Here is a 14,609-nt window from a genome sequence, read left to right on the forward strand (position 1 = left end):
GCCGAAGAAGAGATCATTCTCTACAGGAAATGACGTTTGTTGTTGTTTCTGTTTTGAAGCCTCGGACAAATGCCGAAATGTAGACAGTTTGTTGTATGGTGTATGTTAATTATTCACACGTATACTATAGTACAGTTACAGTGCATCTATTTAGAAGAGAGGGTGACAGCTGCCTCCGCCTGATGTTTGCTGCGCTTTGTCGTGTTAGCCAAACTAAGCTAGGTAACTGACAGCTAATGTTATCTAACTAGCTAACGCTAACTAACTAACGCTACTAACCTCCGGCTAACGTTAAACTTTCAACATCGCAGAAGAGAAGATGGATTCAGAGGTTTTCCGGGTCGTCTGTACAGGTTGGTTAACTGTCAAACCACCTTAGATCAACAACACATTTCGAAAATGCTTAGCGTTTGCATTAGATCAAGTAACATTAACTTAGTTTGTTCTATGCATGCTAAGTTAGCACAATTAGCTTCCTGGCTAATTAGCTTCCATATTAACGTTAGTGCACAGACGTTGAGATACATTAGTGTGGGCACTTTATAAACGACACTCAGAAATACTTTTCCCTACATTACTGCATCATGGATTTGGTTGGAGTATGAGGAACGTTTTTGCTATTGAACATGCACACAATGTTTTGGTAAAAGGTTGCATTCAAAACACATCACTGTTTGATATCTGTTCTCCAGCACTTCTCAGATGAGTGGCGAAACATATTCTACTAGTTACTCAATCCTAGCGTTAATACCACTGGATTTTGTTTTCATTTTTTGGACACATCACTGTTCCCATTTGAAATCGAACATACAAATAAGAATGGGTGGAGGCAGAATAGGAAAACTGTATCAGTTAAATTGGGATAAACAGGGCAGATGTGTGAGTTGTGTCATCCCTCAGTCTCAGTGGTCCTCTGTTGCAGGTTCTCCCCTCCCTCTCCCGTCGCTGCGCCTTCTGGTCCCTCCTCTCCAGCTGATGACAGCCTCTATGTGGCAGGTTGTGAAGCAGCGAGATGTAATGAACTACTGGACAGTAGCTGAGTTTGTCTCCTTGGTGATGGAGATGGTCCCAGAGCTGCTAATGTACAAACACAGGATTCAACTCGATCTGGGCTTACGAGCCAGGGTGAGTACAAGCGGAGGAAAACCCATTCAATGAGCTTTGACCCCATTTGTGTGCTGATTCATGACTAATGTACTTTTATAATATAGTATAAAATAAAGACTCAAATCAATTGTATGCATCCCCATGGGCCATGGTTGTTGTTGATGATGATGAAGCATTTTTTTTTACCTTTATTTATTCAGGGGAGTCTCACTGAGAGCAATGCTCTCTTTTTCAGGAGCGCCCTGTTCACATTCACACCTGGAAGCTGTCCAGTACAACCACAGTCTGATCTGCTGGCCAATGAGCAGCTCCACTGGACTGGAGGCTTGTGACCGGAAGGTCGTCGCTTCAATCTCACGGGACCGGCAGGATACAGCTGGGGAAAGTTGCCTCTCCCTCATTGCCACCACTGAGGTGCCCTTGAGCAAGGCCCTTAACCCCAACCACTCCAGTCTGGAGGCCCTTAACAGTAAGGGCCTTGCTCAAGGGCACCTCAGTGGTGGTAATGAGGGACGGGCAAGCGCAGGTTTTTCACTTGCCCCACCCAGATGTATCCTGCCGGTCCCGGGGGATTGAACCGACAACCTTCCGGTCACCTTCTCTAACCATTAGGCCACCACTGCCGCCTAACACTGAATAGAATGTAGATAAGATATAATAGAAAATACTGAATAGGGCTGGGCGATATCACAATATGGTTCATATGCAGAATCACGTAAAATAATCAAATTAATGTTAATTTCATTGAACGAAATTTTAATGTTAGGTGTGATGTCAAGCAACACGGACATTTTCAAATATTCCTATCATACTTCATTTTATCAGAGTTTTTAAGTAAAATGCACTTGTCATCATTCAGACAGCAGAAATGTCTGTGACAGGATATTAAAATATCTTCATATGATTCCACTGAAAGACGATAAACGATAATATTGAATTCTTGCCCAGCCCTAATACTGAAGATTAAAGCATTGATTCCATCATGCTAATACATAGTTCCTGTTGGCTAGAAATAATTCCTGATATGTGGATTATTTAAGATTTAAGGATGTACAATTTTACACATTTAGATACATGGCCAGATACTTGTATTTATCACTGGGGAAAACAATAAATAACAATACAATAATAACTGTGGTAGTGGTAGTGCTGTCACCTCACAGCGAGAAGGTCCTGGGTTCGATTCCCACTTCAGTGCCTACGGCCCAGGTGGGCTATCTCCTCAAAAGGGCCTTTCTGTGTGGAGTTTGCATGTTCTCCCCGTGCTCCCCTGGGGTTCCTCCATATATAACCCCCCACTAAAAACATGCAGAAGATCGTCATCTGACCAGCGGCGGTTGGAAGAAGTTGGTCCCCGGGCGCTTCACTGTAGCTGCACACCGCTCCTGGCCTGAACCATGGAGGAGGACGAGCCAGGATGGGTCAAACGCGGAGGACAAATTTCACGGCGCCTCCAAAGCATGTGTGTGTGTGTGTACTGGCCGCCGTGCACATGTGTGTGCCACGGTGTTTGTGACAAATAAAGATGGGTTCATAGGGTAAAAGCCAGCAAAAAAATGAAAATACTGTCATTGCCTCTGTATACAGTAGAATAATTTAACCAGCTGATACATCAAAAAGTAAAGGTTTTGAACATTAATGTGAATTTGAGAGCATTTTGATCTGATGTTTGATTTGTCCTCCCCCCCCCCCCCCCCCCCCTCCTCCCCCAGTATATTGTTGAGCTGTGCCGTAGTGGACTGGTGGATCCTGAGCTTGTCTTATCTCACCTGGACAAGATGAAACTATCCACCACCAGCATGGGAGATGTAAGTGTCTCCACTCTAAGGGTTGATATTGTGATGCCACTGGCAAGGCCGGTGTTGGGTCAAGAAATATGACATATTCACATTATATATGAGGAGTTTAAGACTCTTATTCTGTACAACAGTAGAATAATTTCCTAGGTCTCAAACAGGGTCAAAGTCTTAGTTCACTGATAAAAGATGTAATAAAATATTCCTGTCACTCTTTGATGATGATGATCTTGTAAATTGTGTTAGCAGGGTTACCTAAACCTAAATGTCTTCTTCTTTGGTCAGTGTGTGTGTGTGTGGGTGGGTGGGTGGGTGGCTGGGTGGGTGGGTGTGTTTATGTTGATGTATGCTGCTAACAGTGGCAAAAAGGCAAACACACATTTAAGATTATTCTTCACAACATCAAATATCACAAATGACAGTGGTGTGTGTACACGACCATATTATAGTGTGTTGTCATGTAAATCTTATTCTATAGCCTGCTATTCTTATCTTTGTGTGTATTTCCCAAATGTTTCATAACTCATGTACGGTAGTACGATTCACACATATCAATTAAGTTGTTATCCAATATTAATGTGTAATCTGTAATGTTTCAAATGCTGCAGCTGAATGAAGGAGACGTGGAGAGAGTGGCGGCTAATTTTCCTTTGCTGATCCAGACTCTGCTCAAAGACCCTGAAGACAGAGACAACTTTTTCTTGGTGAGGCAAAATCACTGAGTGAATCTCCCTCTCTGTATTTGCGCTCTCTGTAGAGCAGAGAGCTCTACAGAGCCCCAACCACTGGGCCCCAACCACCGGGCCGCAACGCATTTGGTACCGGCCCGCGAGCCCGGTCCAATTTTTTTTTTTTTTTAATAAACATAGGCTATAATATTATAGGCTGTGTGTGGTAGTTGAAACATAGTTTCAAGTTGACGTTTATTTATGTTTGTAGTTGAAACAAAAACATAAATACTGTTGGCTACATACAGTACAACACAAAAGGCTGTTATTTACCATTTGTCGCCACCTAGTGAGTAAATATATATGTAACTAAAACCATTAAAATTGACAACCGGTCCGCAACTTTTTTTTTCATGTATCTACCGGTCCTTGGCACAAAAAAGGTTGGGAACCCCTGCTGTAGAGCACAAATAATAATTTGACCATTCATGTTGACGTTACGGATTTCTACGTAGCTGGGTTTTATGCAGTTCCACACCTTCAGTTGGTCCTGGAATCTGGCAGGAGGTGGCTTGTGTACTTGACAACAATTTGCATTGGTGTTTTTCTTTTTTACCCAGCTATGGTGAAATATATATAATTCTGAAGACAGTATAAGTATACATGTACTTTATATGTACATGTATCTTTGTTTTTCCTATGTGCCACTCTTTGTAATTACTGTATGACTCAAAATGTACTGCTACAAAATTGCAGATTTATTAATTTCTTTCTTTTTCTTTCTTTCTTTCTTTCTTTCTTTCTTTCTTTCTTTCTTTCTTTCTGTCTTTCTTTCTTTCTTTCTGCGGAATTCCCTTTTTTAACATGAATCCTCTAACTCAGTGGTTCCCAACCTACGGTACGCGTACCGTAGGTGGTACTTGCGACCCCTGCTGGTGGTACTTGGAAGGCTCTGTGAAAATTCAAAAAAAAAAAAAATTTTTTTTTTTTTTTTTAGTTTTTGTGCAAAATCCATGGTGGTCATTAGTAGTAGTTTTCAAACATGTGAAAGTGAAATAATAATAATAATTATTAATATTATTGGCAGTGTTTCTCAAGGTAGGTGGTACTTGCGCCCCCCCTGCTGGTGGTACTTGATCCCTGGAATCCCAATGTTTAAATTATGAAGTGGATCAAAACGGGAGGGAATCGTAAAAGAGCTGTAGTAGAGGAGAGCAGCAACGATGAAGCACAAGGAGGTGAAGACAGCAGTCAACCCAGCACAAGTGCAGCTGCTGCAGGTTGCACATAGGCTGCAGGTTGGAATAAATTTGCCTCCTGCGTGAACTGTGCATAGCTGAATACAGGCCCGTAGCTACCATTGAGTACACCGAGGTCATGACCTCGGTATTTTCCACACCAAATTTTTTTTTATTTTTTTATTTTTTTAAATAGCCCTGGTCCCCAGATCTATTAATCTGTCATTGATGTTTTAATGCGACAGTTGATCGGAAATGCAACAATTTGCTTCCTCTCTGTGTGCTATAGAAGAGAGATAACTCACAACATTCAGATTTTGCATTGAGGCTAGATTGGGGCTAGACTTTGGGGACAGTTCTATTGAAGTGAATGGGTAAGTAACTCCCCTGTAAGTGATGTTTGTGTAGATGGGCCATTGTATTTAATTGAGCAGTATTCTGCCATGTGACCTGTATGCAGAATATAAATTATATCATATGGGGAGACATTTATTTTTTGTATCATTTTAAAGCAACAGCACAGTAAAGAGGATATTAATCTAACATGATGTATGTAGTTCTTTATAGATCTAGCCTCTTCATTTTGCTCTCAAAGTGCACCAGATTGAAGCATTTTACTTTAAAATGGACAAAATTTTCTATCCGGGGGTGCACAGCCCCCCCTGGGCCCCCCACGCCGCGCTAAAATGACCTCGGTATTTCTCAAACTCTGGCTACGGGCCTGGCTGAATAGATTGTATTTTAACGTCGTCATATGGTGGTACTTGGAGAGCCAACTACTTTCTCAGGTGGTACTTGGTGTAAAAAGGTTGGGAACCACTGCTCTAACTAGCCCCTGAGAAAGGATGTGGTATTTATGTGACTTTGTAAAAGATGTTTCATCAGCATCTCTTTTTGTCTCTCAAAGGAGGTCTTCCCCTCTGACTTTGGGCCACAGTACGATTGTGACTTGCAGACTCTGTATTGGGAGTTTGTCTGTCGTCTGGCTCAGCTGTTGCCAGTTCCTGACCTGGCGCAGGTGAGTGATGTCATCATTTCACGTAGACAAAACGGTGAAGTCGAGCCTTTGTGGATATCCGACTGCTAAATCCATACTCTCTCCTACCCCTTTCACACCAAGGGTCCAACCAGGGTTATTCCCAGGTTGATTGTAGGGATGAAAGGTTAACCCGGGTTGTGTTGTTCTGACGCTCTCACAGACTGCTTCATGGCTGGGAGCTGCAGGCTCGGCGTTGGAGGATTGTGTGCATTCAGTCTCTGAACCCACAGACCTGACGCATCTGCTCCAGCATCACAAACACCTCGGGCATCTAGAGCAACATGGTGAGTTACAACCACAGGTGGTGTATTTCCTTTTTAAGGCTTACGTCTCTTTCTACCTTCCCCCCTCTGCCGTCTTTCACTTGTTCGTTTTGGGACATTTTTAATCAAGGCTATCAACTCTGGTTACACTGAATTGCACCTGCTTCAAATTGATGCACTCTTGATATCTCTATGATGGACTGATCTATGTGATTCTCTTTTAGAATAGTCTTTGTTTATGTGATTTTCTTTCTCCTTTCTTCCTCTTTGTTGTTTGTAACTATCTGTTGAAAAAGAAGATTCCAGCCCTCAGTGTGGCTTCTGATCACTAAAAGTAAAGGTTGAATAATAATAATTATTGCCTTTTTTATGTGCAGTTCCCCCTTCTGCAATGGGCGATGGCATCCTTTCCTCCCTGGCTGCAGTTCCCCCCTGCAGAGTGGCACATCCCACAGAACAGCCCAACCAAGACGGCCAATCAGATCCACTGCACGGTCTCGGAGACATCGCGCACGCTGTGTCGTTCATGGACGAGGTGGAAATCATCACAGTGACGGATTACGCCGAGGTGGAGCTAAACACAAGCGCACACATAGAGATGGTGATGGAAGAAGGCTGCTTTGAAGGAACGGACATCGGCACGGTGGCCGAAGAGCCAATGGCGATGCTTCCGGAGTCTGTAAACATGCTTCCGGGTGAGCAGACGATTGGAGAAGAGGAGGGTGAAGCAAGACAAGAACAACCTGACAGCGATTTGACGAACCCGATCCACCCAGATGGAACTGAGGATGACCCGGTGTCCTCCCAACACAGAACCTCCTCCGGACCTCACGACTGCCCGGACTGTGAGAAGACATTTAAGTCCACCTCTTCGCTGAGTGTGCACCTGGCCATCCACAGCAACAAGTGCCGGCTGCAGGCCGAGAAGACGATTGGAGAAGAGGAGGGTGAAGCAAGACAAGAACAACTTGACGGCGATCTGATGAAACCGATCCACCCAGAAGGAACCGAGGATGACCCGGCGTCCTCGCAACACAGAACCTCCTCCGGACCTCACGACTGCCCGCACTGTGAGAAGAGGTTTAAGTTCGCCTCGGCGCTGACAGCGCACCGGGTCATCCACACCGGCGAGCGCCCGCACCGCTGCGGAGAGTGCGGGCGGTGCTTCTCTTTCCGGCAATCCCTGGACCGGCACAAGCACACGCACAGAATCGGGCGAGAGTACGAATGCGGCGTCTGCGGGGAGACCTTCCAGTCGCTGTCGGCCCGCACGGAGCACAAGCAAAAACACACGGACAACGGCATGTACGTGTGCTCGCACTGCAACCGAGAATTCTCTTGGGAAATAGCGCTCGCGAGACACCTGGAAACTCACACAATCGGTTGCAACTCAAACAAACCCGCAGTGAGCCCCAGTGAGGTTAAAGAAGAGGCAGCTGTTGCGCTTCCTGAACATACAACCTGGGGGAAAGCGACGGACGGTGAGAATGGCAATGCGGAGCAAACGGAGGTTCACAACGGCGAAAGCTCCACCCACAATGGCGAAAGCTCCACCCCCGAACCCGGAGGCATGATCCCGGAACTCACAGATGAGGTCAAGGTCCGCACTAGCGGACGCAAACGCAAACCCACCATGAAGATCCAGGTGATAAATTTGCAGAAGCGCATGGGGAGAGTTTCAGCTCCTGTGAGACGACTGGAGGCCACAGTGAGGTTGCCAGATTTGAAGTTGGTGCCTTTCAACAGGTAAAAACACTATTAACTCTTTAATTTCATATCAATACTGTATTCTTGTGTCACCATTGGTTTCATTCACATCTCATAGTTTTATGGACATTATGCCGTCATGGGGGCATGTGTCTGTATAAGAACAATACATGAATAGAAACGTCATACTTACACCACAGGTTCTCCCAATAGACCTTATTCGCTAACCCCGGACAGCGCCATATTGTTGACATACCGTCCTGCAGCTGACGACTATAGTAACGGCCTTATTGTCGTTTCTGTTCCATTACAAAATAGTGATAGTGATGACGGCAATAAAAACCCCAGAGTTGTTGTTTGTATGCTGCCGTTAATGCCTGTAATAATAAACAAAAGAAAAAACGAGGTGAACAGACTTTGCTGTGAGGAGCTGTCAGAAAGTTTCACCTGTCTCTCTCCCAACTATCCACACACCTCTCCTGTGCTGCTGACGTATCCTCAGTCTCGCTCCCGTCACGCCTGTGGACGGTAGAGATAGAAACAAACCACGGGGACTTTATTGCTGTTATTACTACAGCCATGCCTAACGCAGGTCACCATCCGAACACAATTGGAACGATACAGGCAACGCTAACGGCGGCTAGCTTCCTATAAACGCTGCTCTCACATAGGCTGTCACTTAAGAGCTGCAGCGCTATGTCGAGAACATGGCAGCGGTGGGCGTGCCCGTACGTGAGTGACGTCAATCGAATAAGGTCTATAGTAGGGATGTTCATCAATTATCGAAAATCGATAATCGATCGTTAAGGATTGGAATCGATCCTGTGGCATTTGGATCGATTTTTTAATTATTAAATTTTTTTTTTTTTTTTTTTTTTTTTGGACTAGGTTTGGGTGGAATTCGTTCCTCCTCGCCCCACTCCATTGCACAGCCGACTAACGTGAGGTGGAGCTTCATATAGTCTCTAGTTTTCTGGCTGGGCATGGGCCTTTGTGCCAACAAAACTGTTTTAAACATGAGAAATTCACACCGGCATGCGCCGGGGACAGCAGTGTTGGAGAGGAGACACATTGAAATAAAGAGTTCATTGAGGAGAACACGTTGTCTTTCGTATTTTCTGCCATAGGCATTCATTTTGTTAAAAAAAAAAAATGAAAATATTGAAAATTTTCTAAGTATTAATAAAATCGATAATCGATAATTGATCGTTAATTCTCACCGATTATCGATTTTGGAAAATTTTCAAAATGAACATCCCTAGTCTATAGTATAGATGTTCTTACTAGATATTGGAGCACCTTGCTGAAATCATTTGCATATTAATGAGAAAAACTGAAAATGACTATAAGTCCCTTTAAAGTCACACTGAAATTAAAAAGTACTTTTTTGCGCTTTTAGCTTGTTCTATCATACCATAAATCTATTTGACAATGTATGCGTCCATATTGATTTACACTTTTGAGCAATTCCCTCCCTGTGTTGTCCCACCCCAAAATCCTGTTTCAGCAGAAAGTACATCACATTTAAAGGTCCCATTCCGTGCAAAAGCTGTTTTTACTTGCAAATGCATATATACTGCTGTCAGCCCTCCCTGTAATGAGTGGTCACAAGCTCAGAACTGCCAGAGTTGGATTTGTCCCTATCCAGCGTCCCCCTGCAGTCTCCTCCAAGCCACACCCCCAAACGCATCGTTTGCCCAGAGGGGAATCTGGGGGAATTGGGACGTCACTAGCTTCCTCCTGCATACTGCGCGGGTCAATCTCACACAAGCTACCTGCACCATTTAGTCTATAGCCACAAAATTAACACTTCTAGCTGGAGCGACGCCAACTGTACGTGATCCAGCAACTGCAGAGGTGCATCCGGTAAGTCTAGGCATTTTGAGATGTCCTCTTTAGCGTAGTACCGTTAAGTTAACGATAACTCGCAACCTAGCGTGCTGGTCCACAGACGCTGATCTGATTGGCCGCTGGGAGCCTGGGGCGGGCTCTCCCTCAGCGGCCAATGGGAACTGTTAGTTCTGAATATATTATAGAAACAGACCATTCTTGGGAAGCGACTAGATGAGGAAGTGAGAACTCCGTCACAACAAACGGGGTTGCTATATTTTCGACAGATTAATCCAGAATCATGTTTTATGGACCAGAGACACACGTTTTTAAGAGGTTACAGCTGCACGAATTGGGACCTTTAAAGGAGAACTAACCTCCAAAACACTTTTTTTCAGCTTTTAACCAATATATATGACTTTGGGGGTGATGTGTGAAGAATTCTGGTCAGAATTTCCACATTTGACACCAAACTGTTGCCATTTTACCATTTGTATCATTTTTCAGCAGCATATCTGGCATAAGCGCCCTCTTAGGGTCAAAGACTGCTTTTTTTTTTTTTCTCAAATGAATGGGATATTTGACACGTCGTGACGTCACGGTGACCCAAAGACTATGGGATTTCAAGATAATTACTCCCCTACCCCCCCTGTACCCTTTCAGCTCCTCAGAACTCCAAGCCTATTCTTATTGAAGTTTGCTCTTAAAATACTGAACCAAACGTTGTCAAAGTTGGCACATGTCTTAATTATAGTTAGTTTCCCGCTGAATGTGTCACTACTTTATTAATATCTTACCTGAATAAGCTCGAATGATGATGTATATATTATCAGTCCGAGTTGCAAGCAGCTGTCTCCAGCCCAGGCATGCGGGAGAGAGTCGTACTGTAAACCTCATGCACTAGCTCCAAGCTCCGCGGGCGCGCGCAGCAGAGCAGAGCTCTCTGTGCTCTGAGAGTAGAGAGAGCAGTCTGATATTTCCGCAAACAAATATGGTCGCAGTTTAGCGCACATGTAAAATATAACGCTATACTACGACGTGACAACGTGACAAAGCTTCTCTAAACACATCGGCTACTATCATTTCCCTGCATCCCTCCTACTGAGATTATATCGGTAATGATTTTGGACAGACTGAATGCGCGGAGGATCTGCAGCTGTGCCCTGAGTAGAGACACTCGCCTCGCTCCGACTACTGTGCCTGTCTGTGAAAAGCGTCCTGTCCAGTCGCACCTTCGCAAACAGATGCGGGATTCCCTCAATCCTGTACCCAATCTCAGACTGTATTCTCTAAATCGCACACCAGCTATTTCTGTCTGTTTGTTTGTTGCTCCGTGAGGTTACAAGCGCCCCATGCATGCAGCAGGCTGTTTCGCAAGCCGGGGTCTGGCAGGAGGGAGGAGGCGCAGGCAGCCTGCACTGCGCTGAGAGGAAAAAACTTTTGCACAACTTTTAACAAGAATCACGAAAAGCCCCCAAACTAAAATGAAAAAGGGACTATATGGCAACTTGGACGAGGGAATGACGTAGAGAAATCTCGCATTGTGTTACCCCAGAACGGGGGGTTTGTCGTATTGTGCAGTGCGCTGCTGTAACGAGCCCATGCCACTTTGCTCTCGTAACGTAGTTTAACACACTCCCATAGAGTTACATGCAGAAAAATAATTAAATTTCTAGTTCGCCACTGAATTACCAAATTGATATAACTTTCAACCATTTTGAGCAAAGCTCTTTCCAAACAGGCCACCAGCGTTGGCTAGTTGTTGATATTTATACAGATATGGGCCCTCTCAAATAAATTATTTTTGAGGCAATAGGCAAACTGTAATGGCGTCGATTTCCGAAAAAAAATCTGGACTTCAACACAGCCAAAGAGTCCAGTATAGACAAGAGCATATGTCATTTCTTGGTTTTTTCCATAGGTATTTTCAAATCACTGTTCTAATACATATCTAGGGGGTTAGTCCCCCTTTAAGGAAGCAAGATGCTGTTAAAATGGTTTCATTATGTCCTTAATGCTTTAAGTTTGTATTAGGGTCGGGATGTTCATCAATTGTCGAAAATCGATAATTGATCGTTAAGGATTGGAATCGATCCTGTGGAATTTGGATCGATTTTGTTATTATTAAAAAAAAAAATTGGACTAGGTTTGGGTGGAATTCGTTCCTCCTCGCCCCACTCCATTGCACAGCCGACTAACGTGAGGTGGAGCTTCATATAGTCTCTAGTTGTCTGGCTGGGCACGGGCCTTTGTGCCAACAAAACTGTTTTAAACATGGGGAATTCACACCGGCATGCGCCGGGGACAGCAGTGTTGGAGAGGAGACACATTGAAATAAAGAGTTCATTGAGGAGAATACGTTGTCTTTCGTATTTTCTGCCATAGGCATTCATTTTGTAAAAAAAAATATATATATATAAAAAATATATAAGTATTAATATGATCGATAATCGATAATTGATCGTTAATTTTCACCGATTATCGATTATGGAAAATTTTCAAAATGAACATCCCTAGTTTGTATTAACACCACCCTTGTGTTGTGTGAAGATGTGTCAAGTATGTTGACGTAGAAACAGTTGCCAACCGCATCTGGTTTATTTATTTGTCTTTCTCGTTAACAGTGCAGAACACTCCTATGGGTCACCCATCATCTCAACAAAGGATGGTGATACAGGTGAGCCTACAGCATAAGTACAAGTTTGTTTATTTCAGTAGCTCTTTATATGTCTCAAAGGACTTAACCTAACTAAAGCTAACTCAGTGTGTCCCATACATTGATGGTGCTACACCACAATATATTTTGACCACCACAAATAGATTTTGATTGCCACATGTTAATTTCAACTAGTTGATTGCAAACTCCTGCTTTAGGGCTTGTGTTATCTTGGCTGAACATCATTACAATCAAAGTTAGGAAATTCCCTTTTTTCCCCCCTTTTGTTTATGCATACAAAGCAAATGATACTTTGTACTTGAGTTCTCCCCTGGATGGGATTTTGGTATAGATGGGCCATTGTATTTAAGCAAGCCGTATTCTAACATAATATGACCTGTATGCAGAATATATATAGGGAGACAATTATTTTTTCGTCATTGTAAAGCCACAGTATAGTAAAGTGGGTGTGAGGTACACCCACCACGATCTCTCCAAATCCTGTGGGAAACACAACATGTCCTCCAACTCATATGCTCCATCATGAGGTTGTAATACGACCATATAGCACGTCTGCTAGACTAGCGCTAGCGCCCCTCAGTGGCAGAGAAAAAGTACTGCAACATATCCTGCAACTCATACGACCAATAACGTTTGTATCGCTGCAATACGACCTAGCACATCTGCTAGACTAGCGCCACTCAGTGGCAGAGAAAAAGTACTATGCAACTTCCCCCCAAGCATGTTGAAAAAGTGACACTTCGTTCAAAAAATGTTAGGATTAGGGTGTGGTTTAGGGGTACGGACAGCAACGAACTGGAAGCTGAGTGGTTATGACAGGCGGCTGTCAAGCCAGCAGCCCCAGGTTCAAATCCCGCATGCCTCGAGGTTATATTTTCACCAAACTGAGACTGGGCTGTTATTCACATGACCGTTATTTCAGGTCGTATTCAGCTGCAATCAACACACACCACTTAACTAAAACCATTATAATTTCTCCATAAGGTTCTGTGGTGGTGGATGGATCATCACCTGCTTTCTCCTGTCCTGAGTGCACCTTCTGCCACATAGATGAAGTGCAGGTCCAGGAGCACATTGAGAATGATCATTCGGACAAGGCGGATGACGACACGTTGGCCCCCGAGGTGCTCGCAGACGAAAAGGGCCGCTTCTGCTGCCCAGACTGTGACAAGAGCTTCAAGTTCCAGTCCTTACTGAAAGCCCACCGCCGCATCCACACCGGGGAGAAGCCCTACGCCTGCTCTCAGTGTGGCCGGCGCTTCTCCTTCAGGCAGTCACTGGAGAGGCACAAGCAAACGCACAAGGACGGACGCAAGTACAAGTGTCTGATTTGCGGCGAGCTCTTCAAGTCGCCGGCAGCTCAGCGGGAACACAAGAGCGCCCACATGGAGAACGGCGAGTACCTGTGTAGCGAGTGTGGACGGGCGTTCGCTTGGAAGTCCGCGCTGGTGAGGCACCTGAAAACCCACAGAGAAGACGTCGCCCACAAGGCCGAGCGGCCGTACAACTGCCGGCAGTGCGACCTGGGCTTCGGCTCCGACGGCGACTTGAACGCGCACCTCCAGATCCACGGTCTGGAGGTCTGCGTCGAAGAGAGGTCGCACGCCTGCAACTGCGGAAAGAGCTTCGCTTACAAGGCCGCCCTCACGGCGCATCAGCGCATCCACCAGAAAGAGCGGCCGCACCGGTGCACGCACTGCGACAAGGGCTTCCTCTACAAGGGCGGCCTGCTGAGCCACATGAAGATCCACTCCGAGGAGATGCCCTTCATGTGCTCCTTCTGTGGCAAGAGCTTCAAAAGGGAGCGCAACATGAGGAAGCACGAGCGCTGCCACACCCGGGAGAACGTGTTCCGCTGCTCGCAGTGCGACAAGAGCTTCGTCTACAAGGCCACGCTGGTCCGACACGAGCTGACGCATTCGGGCGAGAGGCCGTTCCTCTGCTCCGACTGCGGCAAGGGGTTCTTCTCCCACGCCGAGCTGCTGAAGCACGAGCGCTTCCACACGGGCCACAGACCCTTTCAGTGCCCCCACTGCGGGAAGAGCTTCACCCAGTCCTGCTATCTGACCGTCCACCTGCGCTACCACACCGGCGTCCGGCCGTACTCCTGCACCGAGTGCGACAAGAGCTTCCTCAGCGCCAATCGGCTGAAGAGGCACCAACGAACGCACACGGGCGAGAAGCCATACCTCTGTGGGGAATGCGGGAAAGGATTCAAGCAGTCGTATCACCTGAAAATGCACCAACGGACACATGCGTTTGCATAGTTAGTTTGAAGATTGAA

At 45.3% G+C, this 14,609-nt stretch overlaps 1 protein-coding gene across 1 annotated transcript; it reads left to right on the top strand.

Moving 5' to 3' along the window:
* The first annotated feature begins 112 nt into the window (after nucleotides 1–112).
* LOC310790022 (uncharacterized protein) lies at nucleotides 113–14,602 on the top strand. The gene is made up of 9 exons (XM_083651741.1): nucleotides 113–353; nucleotides 923–1,125; nucleotides 2,820–2,915; nucleotides 3,512–3,607; nucleotides 5,717–5,827; nucleotides 6,009–6,132; nucleotides 6,489–7,857; nucleotides 12,273–12,325; nucleotides 13,310–14,602. Exons 1-9 carry the CDS (start codon nucleotides 320–322, stop codon nucleotides 14,590–14,592), a joined length of 3,369 nt encoding a protein of 1,122 aa, XP_083507867.1. The 5' UTR covers nucleotides 113–319; the 3' UTR covers nucleotides 14,593–14,602.
* Nucleotides 14,603–14,609: the final 7 nt, after the last annotated feature.

The sequence above is a fragment of the Poromitra crassiceps genome (assembly GCF_964638095.1).
Source record: "Poromitra crassiceps genome assembly, chromosome: 2".
NCBI classification, from domain to species: domain Eukaryota; kingdom Metazoa; phylum Chordata; class Actinopteri; order Beryciformes; family Melamphaidae; genus Poromitra; species Poromitra crassiceps.

Excerpts from the sequence above, each read along its gene's own strand:
- LOC310790022 (XM_083651741.1), top strand. The coding sequence starts at position 320 with ATGGATTCAGAGGTTTTCCGGGTCGTCTGTACAG. Across the intron at positions 2,916-3,511 it reads CCACCACCAGCATGGGAGAT|CTGAATGAAGGAGACGTGGA; the intron begins GTAAGTGTCTCC and ends CAAATGCTGCAG. Across the intron at positions 3,608-5,716 it reads ACAGAGACAACTTTTTCTTG|GAGGTCTTCCCCTCTGACTT; the intron begins GTGAGGCAAAAT and ends TGTCTCTCAAAG.